The sequence below is a fragment of the Cygnus atratus genome, chromosome 1 (assembly GCF_013377495.2).
Source record: "Cygnus atratus isolate AKBS03 ecotype Queensland, Australia chromosome 1, CAtr_DNAZoo_HiC_assembly, whole genome shotgun sequence".
NCBI lineage: Eukaryota > Metazoa > Chordata > Aves > Anseriformes > Anatidae > Cygnus > Cygnus atratus.
Window position 1 is genome coordinate 104,893,273 of NC_066362.1, and position 19,432 is coordinate 104,912,704.

A 19,432-nucleotide genomic window follows, 5' to 3' on the forward strand; every position below is an offset into this window, starting at 1 on the left:
TAAATGTCTTTCTGTGAGTAAGATACTTAGTGGTTGAGATGTCTGTTTTAATTTGTTTATTAAAACACTAACAGTTTGTCTGAGAACTTGTTGTAAATATGTCATGTTTGTAATTTCAGTTAGGATCTTAAAGGCAACAAATGCTTCATTATTTCAGTTTAAAAAGGCTGCTGTGTTAGAATAGGAAGAAACAAATGGAAAACTCATGTAAGCTCCTGCATAGTAACATTGACTGAATTCTTGTTCTGCAACTGAATTTTTCTTGTATTCCAGAGAAGATGTTCCGCCTCCAAAAAGTCGCAGTTCAACAGCCCGCAGCTACATAGGCAGCAATCGTTCTTCTCTGGGCTCAATGTCTCCCTCAAATATGGAAGGATATACCAAAACTCCATATAGTCAAGTCCCAAGTGAAGACTTTGAACGTACTTCTGGTCAAAACCAAACCTTTCCATCTTCAAAGGTAGCTGCACCTAATTTAAGTAGAATGGGAGCTGTCCCAGTGATGATTCCAGCACAAAGCAAAGATGGATCCATAGTATAGAATATTAATTTAAATCCTGTTTTTTAATAGTTCATTATAAGTATTAGAGAACTACGGTGTTCCATCCTTCATTTAAACAACAGCATGCAATTTTCCTTGAAGAAAACAAAGTTAGTTTGAAAAGCCACCAATTCTCATTTTAAATTTAAAACTTATTAGTGTATAACAGTTGAACTATTTGCTGAAAGCACGGGAGTTCATAAATACCAGACACTGAAGGTGTTTGGACCTCTGGTAGGTTCCTGAAGAGACACTGTCTGTTAATGTGCAGCTCTGAATATGAAACAGTAATACACAATTGAAAAGTAACAAAACCATTTCGTATGTAGACCATGAAGTTCCTCAGAGTTCTTGAAATTTCATCCTCAATTTTGGAGTAATAGAAGTATTTTAATTTGGCCACTGTCTGAAGTTGCAGTGGGGCTGAAATACCGAGGATGGCTTTGAATTCTGTTCAGACTCTGAGTATTTATGCAGCTCTTTAACTTCGTAATGTTTATTTGGAGTGCTTCTTGAGCTTTTATTTCAGGGGCTGCCAGTTATCTGATTGGTTCAGTTAATATAATTGAATCTATCTTGAGTTTAAAATCTCAGTGGCTGGAAATGTGATAGGAGACCTTGTGAGCGCTTTGAAATTCGAATTTTACTGCAATAACTAGTTTTAGTCATGTCAGATAACTTAATATTAAGTTATCTGATGTAAGACATCCTATCAAGTTGTTAGTAGTGGTATCTAAGCTTTAAAATCTGTAGCTCAACTGTTATATTGTCACAGTAAGAATGAATATGTATCTCTACAGGTCTTAAGTTAATTGTAGCTTGTATTTTCCAAATCCTGCTTAGGTTCTAAGGCAGTGTTCTTACTTCTAATAAACCAATTACCTAGAAGTTTCATTGGGCTTTAATAAAGCTGTTAATTAACTGGTATTTGATATCTGTTCTCTTGCTCTCACAGTTCTTCAGAAAAATCTTCTCCACATTCATGTTAAGTGGTAGTTAGCCTTAAGATGATGATACATTTTTACATGAATTTGCAAGGAATTTAAAGCTTACTTCTCCTTGCCTGTTTAATGGCCCTAAATGTTCTTATTAATGGACATTTAGATTTTCACCACCAAAAATTTCATGTGGACAGAATTTAGGAGAAAATAGTTATCCAGAATTGCTGATATGAACATGTTTCAAGCGTCTATAAAAAAAAAAAGAAAGCCTTCCCAGTTTTGCTATCTTAAAGCATTACAGGAGGAATAGAACAATTCCTTATCTTAGTTTCACACCTGCTTAAGGACTTTGAATAGTTTCTGATTACTGAAACTACATATCTGTGGAAGCTAGATTTAAAGTTAAGTGCAGTTTGAATCTTTTTTTCCTTCCTTCCTATTTTCTTATCTCCTTCTCGCCTTGTGCTTCGGTGTGTGTGTGTGGGAGTCCCTTTAGCTTACTCTAGCTATAGATGTTAGGCTACTAATTATTCTGGAAAACTCTAAATGAGTATAGTATGTGGCACAGAGGTTGATGGAGAAAATATCTGAAAGAGCCTGTTGAAAGATGTTAGTATTGTTTGTATGTAGCAACAGTGAGATAAAAGATTTCTCCGAACTTCTAGGCTTAGTGTCAGCTTTCTTGTAGCTGCTTACATCTGTGATAAATTATTTGGCTTACTAGTAAATGTTTCCCCTATCTTGTAGTTATGTGCACCATTTTTGGTTGGCACTGTTAACATAGATAACATACCCTTTATACCGAATTTAGATACTTGAATGGCTACTAAGTATTCTAGACTCTAAAATTTTACATATTTTGGACTTTTTTAGATTGTAAACTGATACTGTTAGAGATCAGATTTTTTTATCTTTCATGTGTGCCTTTTCAATAAACTTTGCTTGATTGTATCTTCAGTTTTTAATGAAATTTCTGGTGCCTGAATTTACTGTTCGGACAGGTGCTTAGATGATGGTACAGTTTTTAAAACACGACACTGTGATCTGATTTTTTTGATTCTTATGTACTATTTATACCTCTTCATGCCTATTTTTGGATGTGATTTCAGTGACTCTCTGTATTGTTCTGTATTTCAAATTGTGGGTTACTCCTTCAATTGGTAGTTATAATGTGTTTATATTCCTGAAAAACTCTTCAGTTGTACTAATGAGATGGATGATTGACTCTCACTTGTGTGGTAAATAATAGGTTTAGTAACTGTGCCAAACTCAAGCTTATGAAGAACAATAGATGAGATGACATTTTGCATCCAATTACTGTGACAGAAGAGACTTTAAAGATATTTTGATCATAAACTGGTTGTTTACCTTGCAACTAAGGCCTTCCTTAATTAAAAGGGTATGGTTATTTGGATCATAAAAACAAGCTGAGTGCAAAACTAGAACTGAATCACAGACTGAGAGATAGCTAGACACCTAAGCAAACAGGCAACAAACCTACTGAATTTGATTCGTAGCCCTCTGTGAACATAATTTGAGATGAGGTGTGGTTTTTGTTTGCTTCTGCTTTTTTTTTTCCTGTCTTGAGACCCTGTGCTTTCCATCAGGTAAGCCCTAGGACGCTCAAATTTCTCACTCAAGCATGCAGAGCAGAGTTTACACATACTTAATGCTTTGTCAGATTGCACAAAACAATAAATGGACAGAATGGAAAGACAGCATGATATGCCCTCAGAGCCTCGCTGTTAGGCTTAGCAGCCTTGACAGTGTCTGTCTATTTATGTAATTGCATGGAAAATAAAAGGAATGGAATCTGACATAGTCCTTATCTGAAATAAAGAATCTCTGACTTGGGGTAAACTTTGCCTCAAGTTGCTATCATCATGCCTTTTTGAATGAATAAAACACTACAATATAAACTTAATACCACTATTATAAATTATTTCTTTAGTCACTAGATTCGTAACTTACACTGGATTATGATTCTGAAAAGCAGCTACTATACTTAGCAATGATTTTTAGTTGTGTAGGACGTGAATTGAGTAAGCACATGAGGTGTCAAATGTTACAAATAAACCTGCTAACAGAACTTTTCTAGGAAGTAGTGGCAGCTGATATACCTGTTAGAAGGTGGCATTCTTAACGTCTCATTTTATTTAAAAAAAGAAAAAAGAAAAGAAAAAAGAATGGGGGTGGGTGGGTGGTGATAGCATTATGTAAATACTCTAAATGAACTGGAGAAATTACTAGTTAATGTCATGACTGTAAACTTGCCTGTTGAGGACTACTATATATAGAAGAAACCCCTGAATTATAGTATGGTGTGAATAAAGTATTAGACTTGTAATACTGTAGAGGTTATGTAACACTTGTCCATACATTACAAGCCTTTTCATAAACTTCTGAAATGGATATTTAAAGATATTTGTGTGAACCTTCCTTACCTGAAAATGAATACTTTTGAATTATGTAGTGCACAGAAATGCCTTGTTGGAGAGGTAAAATGACTTTTGAAGCAAATGTACAGTGCATACATCTTTATCAACCGTGATAGTCACATTCACGTTAGGTGTATGCTTCCTGCTTGATAGTACAAGACTTTTTAATTACAAGCTTTCTCTGTAATAATGTGTATTGTATATTGCTGTTTTCCATGATAGCTTTTTGGTTTTGTTCTTGACTGTGTATGTTCTGGATCACTTTAGATCTCTGTGGCAGTCTAAAGACACAATTCTATTTGTATCACTTAAACCTTGTTTTATACACTTGATAGGTGCTTTATAAGGCCCTTTGGGTGTTGGTCCTCTAGCACTGAGGCACAGCTCAAATGAAATTGGAGCAATAATATTTCCTGGAATCCAAAATCTTATGTTATGCTTCTCATGCACAAAGCATGAACTTGAATATCGATATGAATTCCAGTATGAAGTTTTATATTCACATATTTGGGGGAATGGTATCATAAAATACAAGTATTGTTTGTGAATCTGTAAAAACAAATCTGAAATTTTAAAATGCTGTAGTTCCATGACAGACTCGTGTACTTTTTGAAATAAAACTGTTGGAGAAAACAGTAGTCTGTCTTTATTTTAAAGCAGCACTTACTATGGCTTCAACTTTACTCTTTCTGTAACTGGAAGCGAACTAATAAATATGGATGTGTATACCACACTGGAAATAATAATTTCTTGCCCCCCCCCGATATCTAAGTAAAAGGAAGTAAAACTTTTTATAGATATCTTAGAACATACACTTAATATGGAAATTCTAACTGTAGATAACACAGATGTAGTGATGAATTTAAACATCTGGGCAGCCTCAACAGGAATTCTGAAAAAAGCTGGGAAGGAATTTAATTTTTGTCCTGGTTTTATTTTGTGCAGAACCAAGTATTCCTGAATCTGATAAATTCTTGTTTTTTTAAATTCTTTAAGATTCAAACAAGTAGGCTTATATTTAAAGCATTTTGACAAAATACTTGTTTTTATGTCAACCAACTTGCTTTTTTTTTTTTTATTCAAGTAAAGATGACCTGGGACACCTCCCACCCCTTGGCCTTGCAAACCAATTGCTTTTCTCTCTTTGTAACTTTCTCAAAGACAAATGCAAGTTCTTCAGTGTTGTCTTGGGTGCTTACATTTATTTTCAGGAAACAAGGCCTGGCATGGGTTTGCATTAGTGGCATGTTTTGTATGTTAACACCATAATACCATTAGAAGACAAAATTGCTTACATTCATTCTTAATGAATGCATATCTTCATATGATAATGCATACTTGTGCCATGACATGTCATTTCTTTGTGTATATTTAAAATCTTCTTAATGTGTGTACAGAAGCATATGAAGTTAAGTGTACTAGCAGAAAACCTTTAATTTTTTTTATATTTCAGATTAAGATTTGTGCTTAAATACAAAAGGATACCTAAAAAAAATAAAAGCTCATATTGTTGTTACTTTATAGAACTCCTAAGAAATCTTTCTGCACCTTCATAATGTTAATTTCAAGACTTCTGTCCTTTCCTAATTTAGCAGTTTTTTCTCAAATAGAACTTTCATGCTGCAGCTCTTGTGCTGCTTCTATTTAGAGACAGGTGATTGTGAATCAGAGGAACTGATGAATGTGGGAATTCCAGCAAAGCAACTAGCACTTTGCTGGTAGTGTCATAAAAGAAGAGAGGATGCTCATCATGGAGTTCTACAAAACATTTCTTGTCCTCACATATGTATTAGACAACACCTTGGATAAAGTTTCTTAAAAGGTCTGTCTTGCTGTTTCTTTGCTGAATTTCTTAGACATCCTGGGTACTTTGAGCTTACTATTTCAAATTTTTCTCAGGTGGAGAGACTCTATAATTATGCTGATAGTTAATAAATTATTAGACTGTGTTACAGAAAACACCTAATGCCAGCTACTTAGCTTTGCTTTCTTGTCTGTAAAATCCACAAAACAAAACCTTTTGTACAGAAAATAGCTGATCAAGGAGTAAGAGTTGAATGAAACAAGCTATGAGTGTTGCCTACCTTTCCAAGTCTTACCATATTTTAAAATTACCTTTCACTTGAGGGATAACTGTAGATGATTACCCTGAGAGGAAAAAAAATGTTCTGAAAACAGGGATCGTTTAAAGAATTTATTTTTATGTTGTTCTAAGGCAGTGTTAGTGCCATGTTCCTATGTTGGAGTGTAAAAGTCAGAAGTTTTCAGCTGCCTAGTACTGGCCAGGGTGCTTTGAATAGCAAAGTTAATTCAGTGGCAGCAGCTACTAGTTAGTTTCTCTCACTAGCGGATCAGCATATTCATTGAATTATTTATCAAGCTTGTATTGACTAGATGAAGGACACTTCTACCATAATCTACCATAATATTCAGAAACAAAGGCTTTGCAACTTTTACTAACCTTGTATGATGTTAGGATTACTAGATGGTAGGAATGAGACGGGTATCTTTATAAAGAATTTGAGTAGGTCGGTTACACAACTTGATTACGTAACAATTTTAAAACAGCAATATTAGAATAGACGTTAACATCTGAAAGCACATCATTTTACCTTCAGTAATCTAATTTTTTCTTCAGGGTAAAACCTCTTGGGGCAGTATGCCCACTGGGAAGCTCAGAGAGCTGTGTGATGCAATGACAGTTGTCCCACTTCTCAGGGCTGGAAGCCTCGGTTCTGTAAGTGGCAGGCAGGGTAAAAGTTGAGTGAAGTAGCTGAAGGGCATGGGACTTCTTTCCAGGAGTACTTTTCCAACTTACAAAATGGGAAATGGAAAGTAGCAAGTCTGATCAGCATATTGGGAATTTTGTAGAACGGATATGATTTCTGGAAACAGAAATGAACTGTCCAACCTCTTGAACCCTTTTGCTGCTCTGGTTTCCGGCAATGTCTGATTTGGTGGTTTTCAGACAATCTGCGGCACCTTTTTGTATTTGATTTGTTTAAGCAGTCAGTATATTTTCACTGCTTAAAAATGCAGTGTCAGGTACTCTTCCTACCATGAATAATTTCTGCACCTGATGTCTCTGGTTATATTGTTACTAGTAATACTGTATAAAAAAGCAGTGAGAAATGGTAGGAGCTGCGGTAGACAAAAGTCTCCTGCACAGCCCACGTGGTGCAAGCAATGAGAGCCCAGGTTTCTTGGTGCTCACCAAACATCCCTAGGGATGCAGTGATCGTTTGGGTTACGTAGCAGAACTTGGTGTCAGAATTCAGAATGTGGTATCAAGGAACACTGTATCAGATGATAAAGAGCTATGAAAGTAACTTCATCTAGTACTGTTAGTATACTAGCTTCCAATTGTGTCAGTTTTGCCACTTACGTTCGTAGTGAATTGGGGAGAAACATCTGTCTTTTTGCGGGCAGTTACAAGTAAAGTAACATTTTTCCATAGCTAATGATTATTTAGCCTGCTCCATGATCTATAAGTGAGATTCCCATACAGGAATCTGAATCTCCTTATTTCATATTGTTTGCTAATATCTTAATTGTAAAACAGCAGTCAGAATTAGTCAGATTTCACCAAAGTTAAAAACGTGTAGCAGAGCTTCCATTCTCAGCATTCAAGGTCTCTGTCAGCAACTGGCAGCAGCATCAACTTGCAGCATCTTGCTAGTCCTGTGAATGGACGGTGTTTCTAAGAAACTGTTTTCTGAAGTGAAAACACTTGAGCTGTGCCATACTTAACGATAGGAGATTAAGATAAAATATTTACTTAAGATTTCCATTTACTAGTAGAATAGCTCAGGTGGGAGGGAAACTGATATCCTTAGACCAGAAATAAAGACAGCTGGTGATAAGACAAAACTACTGAATTACTTGTGACTTCTGAACAAGATGACAGCTCTGGGGCACAGCTGGTGGTTTGTGGAACTTGTCAAAAAGCTTATGTTGTGGCTGCTAGCACTGTACTTTTTATCCCAATAAATAGAATGTCCTTTTATGTCACTTCCAATCCTATAACTGTCAAGAGCAGAAACAGTTCGTCTAAGCTGTAAGAGCTGTAAAATATAAAATAAAGCTTGAAGTTGCTTTATTTAATATCTCCTTCCCCATTCCTTCTGTCCTTTTAGTACACTGACTTCTTGGGTACCAACAGCTTCAAATTGACTATTTGTTGTTGCCCTAATTTCGTCCTTGTATTCTATAATGTGAAATTGCTTAGGAATTGCAATGTCTTTCTCTTGCGTTAGACTTGAATGTTGGTTCAAGTAACTTTGCATAAGCTATTTAATTTAATTACCTTGTTATTATTACTTAAGATGGAAAATTCACGGTGTTTAAAACACAACTTGAAAAAGGTTGTCGTCTCCTATGCTGACTCTAGCCTACTCAAGAAAAAAAAAAAAAAATTTGTGGATAAATGGAGTGGTCTGAATTGAAATGAAGTAGTAAATTCTCTGTTTGACAATACCGATTGCCCTCTTGTGGCTGACCTGTAGGCAACTTTAATCCTTTTCTGACTGGCTAAAGGCCACTGTTCTACTGATGGTTGACTGTAGCTTACTAAGAAATGTTTCTCAACAGAAAGCAAAGTGACTCTTAAATAACAGAAAATTATTTTCTTCTTGTTTATTCAGGAGAATAATTTAGGTAAGAAAATTGTTATTCTAATCTGCATCAATTATTTGCAGACACTTTATTTCTCTGCATAAGCTCTGGCATAAAGCTGTAAATTGTACAGATGTCATTAAAAAAATGTACAGCTGAGGTATGAATATAGCTTTTGACAGTTTTGGCTTAAAATACTACTCTTATGTTACCCTGTTGCTACGCTAGAAGTAAAAACTTCTACATCCTTTTCTTAAAAAAAAAAAAAAAAAAAAAAAAAGGCGTAACTGAAACCTGATTGACTAGTATGGGTTAGTCATTGAAATATCTGTTTTCATGAGACTGCAGTTAAGGTCACCAACAATATTTCTTCATTTGCAGAGGTCCTTGGGGAGGGAGAGGATCTCAGACATTTTAATTGCATCTGTAGGCTTTTCTCAGGGGCAAGATAGTGAAAACTGTGATTTTTGGGAAAAAAAAAAAAGTACAGTTCTGATCATGATAGCCTTGTGTAATTGAAAGAGATTGAAGTTCTAAACATTAATTACATCTTAAAATTGTTGTTACATTTCTACTTCAAGTATTTTAGTTGTATTATTTAAATAAGATATACTAATATGATTTTTTTTGTTAATAGCGTGTGATATGGGTGGGCAGGCAGGAGTTTCCAACAACCTGCTAAGACACTTTATTCCTAGATGAAAGAGCTGAAAGGAGCTTTAGAGCCTTTATGCTCAACAGTCCTATTTTGCCCGAATTAGCATAATTTCCCTGCCCCCAGTTATACCTGGGCAAGCTAGGATTTTAATCAGCACTCTAAAAGGGGTATCCAACTGACGGTGGAAATTGGGTCATTACATTACACATGTGAATTTTATCCTAACAACATCCTGTGTCTGTGCCAACCATATTAACTAGCTAACTTGCTGCTGGCTGTATGGTTTGTACACGGGGTGAAAGTGCTGAAAATGCAAGGAACCTTAGGACATGCTTGGTGCTTGACATGGCCAACAGAAATGCTCTCACCTGCAGTAATAACAAAAGATTTCCAAGGCAAGGAAGTCTGTTTAATGAAGTAGAGGGTTAGGGTTGAGGTCCTGGCTATGTCATGATTTAGCCACGTGATCATTATTTTTTCTTTTTTGAATACTGACAGCATCTCCGTATTCCTCAGTTTCCACGTTTGTTAAAATGGAGACAATTCTGTTGAGTTACTGGGACTTTAGAGCTAGACTTTCCATCTCACCACCTCATTTTTTTAAAGCTATCCTTGACCAGTCTTTTTAGTGGTTATCAGCTACCCATCTAATGTTTGCTTTCAATTTGAACTGTCGAATTAAACCTTCAAATGACCAGCACTTAAAGGTAGTTACCTTGGTCAGACCATCTGTAGTTGTCCGCCCCCTACCATTTGCTCTTTGTTAATTCTGTCCTAACAATAATTGCTCTTCCAGTACTTCTGGCACTACTTGGGTATTTCAGGATGTAGTGAAAAGAATCGTAGGTCAGATCTCATTAGGCAACTTCTTCGGGGTGAAGGATCCCCCCAGACCCATTGCCAGTGCAAGGGGAACACTTTTCTTCCAGATGCATTGTCACAGAACCCAGGTTAGATGCCTGCTTGATCACCTTCACAGGAAGCATGCCTCTCTCTCCTTCCCCTGAACTGCATTTAGGAGAGAGTAGTCACGTAGACCAGTGTCCCTTGTTAGTCATCTGGGTCACTTGACGCTCCCTTCCCACCCTTTTCCTCTGCTGCTCACAGGTGTAATGAAAGGTATTCTCAAAATAAGGTAGTTCATCCTATCTATTTTGAAAATACAGAGTTAAGATATATTGAGTACTTCTCTTTATTGTTATTGATGTTGTAGTAATCTAGCCATGTATGCTTACACTGCCAGGCTGAGGTACATAAAGAGGGAAGTAGAGCTCCTTGTCATCATTAGCCCTGTCAGCAATGAATTACTTCTTGGGTTTGCCTTTCTATACATCTTTGCTTTACCTACAGCTCCCCACTTGCACCGATGGCTGACCTTCCACTTTCTTTCTATTGCTACCTGTCTATTTCTGATTGCTGGATTTATTTCACCATTGGAGCAGGATGGATTTTAGGCAGCTTTTCCCTTTTCTGTATGTTGCTATTGAACAAGCTTTTGTGGATGATCATAATTTTTTATTGTTCTTTTCTATCATAGTTTCTGTTCCTAACCAGTTTCACTTGTTTTGTACCGTTTTAGGTATTAGGTACTGTAAACTAAATATACGTAGTATCTTACACGGTCACCTGTTTACTCAGGTTAAACATAAAGCTGTGATCCCAGGTACCTGGGCAGACAGCAGTTTCTAATTAATCAATATTTGTCCTATGAGATCCAAAAGAGTTACCACATTTTGTTTATAAGTTACAACAGCAGTGGGTAGATAGATATTTGTAGATGGTGTTCCTTTATCACAACTGCATGAATAACCTCTAGCTTCATGCTAGGGTTCACTTGCCAGACTTTTCTTTTTTTTTTTTTTTGAGAGAGAGAGATTTACTTAAATGAGAAGGAGAAGAAAACAAAGACTGAAAGTATCAGGACAGTGATCTGGTGATCACTGTCTGGTGACAGTGACTGGGTGATCAAAAGCTATCATCCTGTTCCAGTCTGGTCTCTGTGCACCACACAGCAGACTGTTTTTCATAAGCAGGCTATGTTAATTGTCTCTAAACTCATTTGTGAAAAGGTGTCAACAGGACGGGCTTAATGGAGAGCCCTCCTTGAGTAAGCCCCTACTTATGTGCCTGTTTTATCCTTCAGAATAGCTAGATTTATAAACTTTTTGGCACGTAAGATCTATTTCTTCAGGCTTTTGCAATAGAATGAGATAAGATGAACTGTGGGGGGAGCAGGATAATCTTTTTTAGAAGACTTATGTTTACTAATTATTAACTGGATATATTTGAGAGCTGTTGATGAAAAATGTCAGAAATAGGAGTGCTATGTTAACTGTAGTGCAAAGACAGGAATACAGATTGAAAGGACACTTCTTGCCTCAGTGTACAATTCTAATTAATATGCCTCTTACAGAGTATCAATTAATTCTATCAAATACAATTTCAGGCTGATGGCAGTGTTCTTGTTCCTGTGGTACTAGAGTTGAGCATAGATGCGTTAAGTTAGGGTGGAAAATAAGTTCCAGGAGAGACAAACAAACAAAAAAAAAAGTTGCTAAAACCTTTGCAAATTGAGAGAATAGTAGATAAATGATAATTAAAATTAACTTTGTGACTATTGCATGTTGTTATCCCTTAAAAGAATAACTTTTGAAAACAGACTGTATAAACTGTAAACAGAATAAGGTTGTTGAACAGATCAGTAAATATGGTGATTTAGTGCCAAGTAGTACTTGGCCAAGTAGTACTTGGCACTGCTTTGAATTATGCTTCCAAGCAAGATTTGTGAAGGTGCTCAATTATTTTCACTATCATGTGCAGGTGAAAGATTTATTCAAAGTGTAATTCTAATTGAAATGTGACAGCTTGCGAAGAATGTGAGTTGTTACAGAGATAACCTGAGTCAGTTTTTCAATTAATGGTCTTACAGATGAATTGTCATGGAGTTGAGGCATGTTTTAAATATCTGTCAGTACTGGGACAGCGATACAGAAGCCTTTAATAGGCTGAAATGGAGTAAGAAAGTGGGATTTTTCCAGTAAATGCACTATATACATACACATTTGTGGATTGTTAATTAAGATTTGTTTTGTGTTAGAGTATCAAGTTTTGAAAATGAATATTGGTGACTGTCAGCAAAGTTTGAGTACTAGCAATGTAGAAAAAATAGCTTTGCAGCACAGAGTGGTAGCAAAAATGCTTAGTTATCATTTTTCTTAGAATATCAATCTAGAATATTAGGTCAAAGAATACAGAGCTAGTAAAGAACAGCAACTAGAACAAAGAAATTTTTAATTATGTTTTATTAAGTATGGGTGAGTCATTGGGTAGTTTGAAAAGCCTGTTTGAGTGTTTATAGCACTAAGCAAAAATGTGTGGTTCTTTGGTAATTCAGTTACTGGTATGAAACAGAAAACTGCCATCTAAGCAAACTTTCACAGAAACTTTACAAGTTGACTGTAGTGGGTGTATACTGGGAAATCCATGAGAATTTTCAATAACCTAGGTGAAGATACTAGAAAACTTATGACGAAGTTAAAATCACAGTACTTACTGGATGGCATGGAGAGCAATTTTGTTAGCTGCAGCCAACTGCATTGACTTGAGTGGGAGTTAAAGCATGTTTTAGGCGAAATATCAAATAATTTCTGTTAAAATTAACTAATAAATCAAGTTAGCTTGCTACACTGCTGCACTGGTTTTATGTAAGACACTGGTATGAACTCTAATCGGGATGACCAACATTTGGATGATTATCTGAATCATACATTTAATTACTGTATGTTGAAGTGTCTGGCCCCTCTTTAATATAGATTAATGATATTCTTTTTTTTTATAGTATGGCATCGCACACAAGATTGGTGACGTAACAGTGGTATAAACATGAAGAAACAGGCATCATTTTTTGCATGAATTTCAAGTACAGTGAAACTGAAGTTCATAATGAAGTACTGTTTTTTTTTGTTGTTTGTTTTTTGTTTTTAACTTAATCTCACTTTAGATTCAAGATTGTAAAGTGGGCTGTATTTGGTTTTGTAAGTACCAAATTTTCTTTTATATATATTTTAATGCAAAGTTTACAAAGTGACTACCAGCATTTTTCTTTCTAGTTTTGTATTTTAAAAAGAACGCACAATCACTCCCCGTTGCCCCACCATCACGTAGATTCAAAAATTCATCAAGTTAACAAAATCAACTCAGGTGGTAGAAATACAGCCTTAAGCAGTGGGGCATTGAAAGAGATTTTAATCTTAAATAGAGTAGTTTTTTTTTTTCCTAGCTTTCTGTTCAGCTGATATGATAGGAAGTATATCACCTATTCAATACTGTAGTGCTACTACAGTATTACTGTAATGAGGACTTGCAACCTGTGTTTGAAATGTACTGTATTTTAAGATTGTATATGTTTTCTAACAATAAAATGTATTTGAATGCTACAGTTAATGCACGCTTCAGCATAATCTGTTAATGCAGATGTTGTGGTAATTCATGTTTGTACACAGTCTCGTTCTTTCTGTTCCTCAACTTTTACCCTGCAAAAAAACTGGAGGAAAGAAGAGTGCACTCTTTAAACCAAGCTAGGTACATGGTCTTTTGTAGTCTGTGACATGAGATTTTGAGTACTGATTAAAACTTTGAGTTCATAATAAAAACATTGATCTACCTAACCATGTAAGAATGAAATCACAGTAGACTGATCCTGTGGATCAGAGGTTTTAATAATTCACTTTCTTCTTTGTTTTATTTTAAAGTTGTGGCTAAGATGAAACTGGTGGGAGCCTAGTACCCCACTGATATTCAGGCAGTTTTGAAAACAGTTATTTGGTTATTGTCACAGTCCCCATAAATCAGAGCAACTTAAGGACACTACATCTTTCTCTGCTCTTGAGAAATGCAGAGTGTATGTGCACATACTGTGCTTTTTTGTTTGTTTTTGTTTTACTATTATAATATGTAGTTACTAATTTAAAACTTAATCCAGTGATATCTGCTATGCTGTACTCTGAAGGCAACCATAAACTTTATTGGTGATACTGGTGCTTATAATGCTGAAAAGTATACTACTTACTCAATTATTTTTGCTTCTGTTTTTGTTTTTGAAAGGAACACAGCTAATTCTATTATAAACTCAAACTGAGATGCTTTTGACCAAAAAATCCATACAATCATTTTTGTCACTGCACATAGAAAGAAAATAAATTAAGAAAATAGTTAAAAAAAAAAAAAAAAAGGAAAGAGGAGTTTCTAAATGTCACAGTTGCTTAAGTAGCCATTTTTTTTGGAAGTAATTTCAAATTTTATTTAATTTCAATATTATAATTGCAGAAAAGATACTTTGCCTTTAAGAAACACCTATTTTTATGCCAAAACGTTACATTACTCATCCTCTCTTTGACTCTGTGCTGCCTAAACTTGTCTGTGAGCAAATCTGGCAAGTAATTAATCATGGTAAAATTCCACTGGGAAAGTTGCGTGGTCAAGAAGAACCAATTGCCAGTTTGGTTCCAGCCTGTTTGGTTCCATAAGACTGTCACATAAGACAGTAATATATAAATAAAACTTTTTTCACTAGAGTTTGCTCCAACTAAGATGAATAGATATTCCCTCCCACCCCCACCTCCCCACACACCCCATCATCTTAAGTGATTAACTGCTAGTGTTTTAGGAGAGGGGAGAAATGCAGGAATTACTGTGCAAGCTTATAGTGTCGGCTAGTTGGTTAAAAAATTAGTTTTGTAAAAAGAACTCAGGGAAAGTCTGAAACTTCATGCACGTAAGTATGTCCTTGGAGTGAAAGGAGCCATTTTTATACTCAAATTCCTACCTAAACAAACTTTTAATATATTTTGAGTAAAGAAAAATAACTGTTGCTCTTGAAGTTAAATGTGTGTTGCATTTGTTTTCTTCAAGAAAGCTAGTAGCTGCAGAACTACTTTGTCATGTCTAATCCACGTGACAGTACAGCTCTTCTTACTAGCCTTCCAGATACCAACACAGAGTCTTTCAAAAGGTACTGAATATTGGCTATTTAGTCCAGAAGTCTACCTCAGTGAGATGGCCAAGTAAATGTTAATTTTGTTACCGTGGTGTAAATGTGGTACAAATTTGAAAGCCTGCCTGATATTATATAGACAGGTTGAAGATTGAGACTAACTCTGTCTGCATTCTGCCATCGTGCTCATGCTTAGAAGGTAAAATAATGAAGCCTGGAGATCATGCCTGGATAGATTACTGTGACCTGGTGGCTGTTTATGAATTATATATGTCAGTAGGCATTTTTACTTGGATATGGTTCAAGTCTTCAACCTTTTATCTTTGTATCTAGCATGCAGAATAGCTTACATGGTCAGAGGGTGGAGGAAACACCCTGGCTCTTGTGCCAACACTATTAAATGAGAAGATCTTCTTGCCAGGGCTTGCTTTTCACAAGAAAGTTCAAGCAGCGCTTATTTGGTAACTGAGCTCTTGTCCACACCCAAAAATCTCTGTCTTTCTTTTTCATATGCGAGCTAGCTGACCTGGACAATTGGACAAAGCCTAAGAGCTGCCTATACTCAGCAGCCTGCATCTTTGCCACAAAATGGATGAGCTAACTTGCAGTGCTTTCCCACTGTCCCTGCATAATATGCAGGTCTATTGAATGTGAATTCTTGAATTGAGCTGTTACTGTACTCTATTTAGTTCAGACCTCTTCAGTATAATTTTTCCAACAGCCATTCTAATTATACGCATCTGAAAAATAGCACTGTGCTCATCCATTTTCACACTTGCTGGCATCTTCTCCACGGTTACCAAGCGTTCTAGTCATGCAGACCTTTAGATTTGATGTGTGCTTTGGAAATCATATGTTGCAATCTAAGACCAGAGTTGGTTATGTCGGATCAGACTGCCTGGGTGTTACACCACCTGGAGTCTGAAGCAAGCCAGATCCTTCATGAGATGAACTTTCCTGTGGTCTAGGGGCTGATCCAGATTCAAACTTTGCCCTACAGGCAATATGGCTGCAACAGGCTCAGAAATGGGAACGAGCTATGCCACCACAAGGCAATTTCACATTGCTACAACTCTATCCAGGCCTGAACTTATATCATTGTAATTATTTCCATAAAAATTAGAAACCCCAGACTGTAACTCTAGCATATGCATTTTAAGCGGCAGAACTCAGCATGCTAGAAGCTGAATTGGCCAAGCCCTTCTTGCTCTTGGCTTTTCATTCCTGGCCTTGGGCTATATCTTATCTTTTGTCAGCATAAGCATTGGTGCAGCTGCTGTGAACCACATCAGAGACATGATTTAGTTTAAAATTACTTACATATAGTGTAGTTTAGTTTTAACTCAGATATGTTCATCATTTCAGTTCACCAAGCAGCTGTACCAATATTTGTGCTGACAAAAGGGGAAGAGAAGGAGGCAGTGTGAAAGTGGAAACAGGGATCAAAGTACAAGAGAAAGGTGGGACAGCTTATTTCAGCAGCAGTGCTAAAAGTGCTCTGAGCGGTGAGTTAGACTAGATGTACACCAGAGATGCTGTCCAACTTCAACTATTCTGTGATTCTGTGGAATAGACACACATACCCAAATTCTCCCTGCATCAAAAATGGCGATTCTTAGCAGCCGTGTAAATCTGAAGGTGCTTGAAGGCTACAGTTACCTCTGCTTCCGACTCTGGTGATTCCAGGCACCCTTAACCCTCCTTGCCTGCTCAGAAACCAGCTAGTCTGAATGGGATGCAGGCTGTGTTGTATTGCACGTGCATCCTGTGGGCTACCACATGTACAAACCAGTCTATACAAATGCAGTTTGTTCTCAGGACATCCCGCCCCAGCCAGTGTTGGGACTAAACATGTCAGCAGAAGTTGCCACTTTTAATACTTAAAGGAGATGGTTGTTGATAATGCTAATGTTGTCCTCAATTATGAGCTTGCAAAAATGTATGCAGTTATTTTTTGTGACGGCAAAGTAATTCCAAGTCTCTCCCTAAGGCATCTGGTGAAATAGATTCACTTGGGCAAATCGCCGTTATCTTCAAGGGCAGTGTAGCTAGGTCACTGGTAGTGCAGTTCTCTGTGCAAACTCTAGGTCTACTGTTGTTTACAAGATGTAAAAGGCTCAAGTTCAAGTGAAGAGGAATAATTTACTTCAAACTCAGCTCCAGTAACGTGGAAGGCAAAGAGGGAAAACATTAAAAGAAAAACCAGCATCCCTCTCTACAGTGTGGTGTACCATCCAAATACTGCTTCCTTTAATCCACATACGCAAGGCCCAGCTCATAAAATTTAAACACTGACAGTAAGAGTTGAGTGTGGTTCATTCTAGTTCATTTCTATTCCCCTTATGACTCTCATTGTTTATGGGAAAATGTAATATGTTAAGAATTGCAAGTAATTTATTTTGAATTGTTTGCTTATATAATGCAGGATGCTTTAACGTTGAGGAAGCAGCAAGACATGAGCAGGAGCCTGAGCTGATACTGAATATGTCAACATGCTTACAATGCACTGTATGTACTCTGTTCTGCATAAGTAATTCCCCGGTTACAAAGTAAATTGCATTAATTAAAAATGTCACAACAGAAACTGAAAGTTTTGCTTGACAGAGAAATTATAATGGAATTACTGCCTTCTGTGTTAACACTGTCTCATGCTGCTTTTTTACCATGTCTGAGTGTCTAAATTGTCAATGCCAGGTCTCTGTCCTCACGACTGAGATGTCATTAATGCAACAAGAATGTGTTGTCTTTGCAGAAAAATCCCTGTTCCCTTCACACCTGTCTTTCTCAGCTTTGAACCTTTTCTATGTAGCCCTCTCTATTATCAGAAAACAAACTTTTTCAGAGGTTCTGATAGTCCTACTCTTCATGTTAATGGAAAAGGAGGTGGTAAATTTAATACATCTCTGATCAAATCATGCTTTAACATGGAAATGAAGTGCATGAAATCCTTGCAGAACTGTTTGAAGAATGCTGCATCTGAGTTGCTGAAACTGTGAAATAGAGTACTAACACACTGAGGCCTGTCCTGTGACAGGCAGAAGAGTTTCACACTTTCAAATCCAAATTTATATATATTTTATACCTGTGAGTATGTGACACCAAAACTGCAGAGTGGAAGCCCTGCAGTTAGTGCTGCTGAGTGCCCTCCAGGGCAGTTCTGGTCCCAGTAGTCACGGTGGGGTGGCTCAAGAGCTCTTGGACAGGCAAACCAGGATGGATGTGGCAGTCTTCTTTTCCCTTCAGCCCCTCTCTCAAATCAGAATCTTGCCCTGTCATAAGGTGTCTGAGATTCCAGGCAGTTCTTAGCTCTTGGTCTGTTGCCATGGACTATGTGGTACACAAAGCTGCTGTTACTTTTCTAGGACAGCAGGTGTCTTACATTTGACTCATTTTCATGTTTTTTTTTTTTTTTTTTTTTTTTTTAGTTCCTTGGCTTTTTCTTCTTTTAAAGTAAAAGGTGTCTTTTCTCAGCCCTCAGGGCTGTATTTCAGTGGCCAGGATTTAACCATCAGAGAGGTGTTTGTAGTTCCATAGCTACTGCTTTGGCATCACTGGAATAAACTAAGGATGGTTTAAATTAGCTTGGATTAAGCTTTCACTGGAGGAAATTTTGTGTGTTCATACAATTTCTATTATGCCAGCAGAACTATACGGAAGCAAAAATAAGCTGGTGAGTAGGTAGAAAATATCTGCAGCTCTTACACCTAGATCCAGAAGTGGAGATGCTGTTGGGAAGCATCTATGTAGAGCAAAGAAGTGGTAAGCAACAGATTTAACATCACAATTTCAATTCTAATGACTTGTGCAGAAGTTTCTGTAGAGCTACTATTGGTATAGTTTATATGGTAGTAAGCAATGGAAATACATAAAAAATCTGTATTTTTAGTGTGAAGAACCACACACGCTTTTGTACATAGCTGGTAAGAACAGGAAATTGTAGTAATTTATCCCTAAAAGTTTTGAGACATAAGAAAAAAAACATTGTAATTATTTTAGTAAGGCTTAATCAGCTCTTTTGGTGATTAAGATGGGTTTTTGTTTTGTTTTGTTTAATGTGCTTGCAATGGCAGGCCCTGAATCCCATTGATCCTTATGTGCCAAGCAGCTCACAGGGCTTGACCATGGTTGTGTGGTTTGATTGTACCACAGGCAGGTATTTAGATGCTTTGTGATCTGTAATAGTGGACACTGAGGCTCAGGGACTCAGAGGTCAGCTGAGCACCCTGCTCAAGAATACAGTCGTCATAC

General features: G+C 36.7%; 1 protein-coding gene across 2 annotated transcripts in view; it reads left to right on the forward strand.

The window, feature by feature from the left end:
• Nucleotides 1-13,633, forward strand: part of CXADR (CXADR Ig-like cell adhesion molecule) — a 33,247-nt gene extending 19,614 nt beyond the window's left edge. The window contains exons 7-8 of one of the 2 annotated variants that reach the window (XM_035545752.1): nucleotides 274-460; nucleotides 13,031-13,633. In XM_035545752.1, the coding sequence (XP_035401645.1) occupies nucleotides 274-460; nucleotides 13,031-13,072 (229 nt within the window). In that variant the 3' untranslated portion in view covers nucleotides 13,073-13,633. Of the gene's footprint in view, nucleotides 1-273; nucleotides 3,634-13,030 lie in introns of those variants that run through there. The other variant, XM_035545751.2, reaches the window with a different exon arrangement.
• The last annotated feature ends 5,799 nt before the right edge of the window (nucleotides 13,634-19,432 follow it).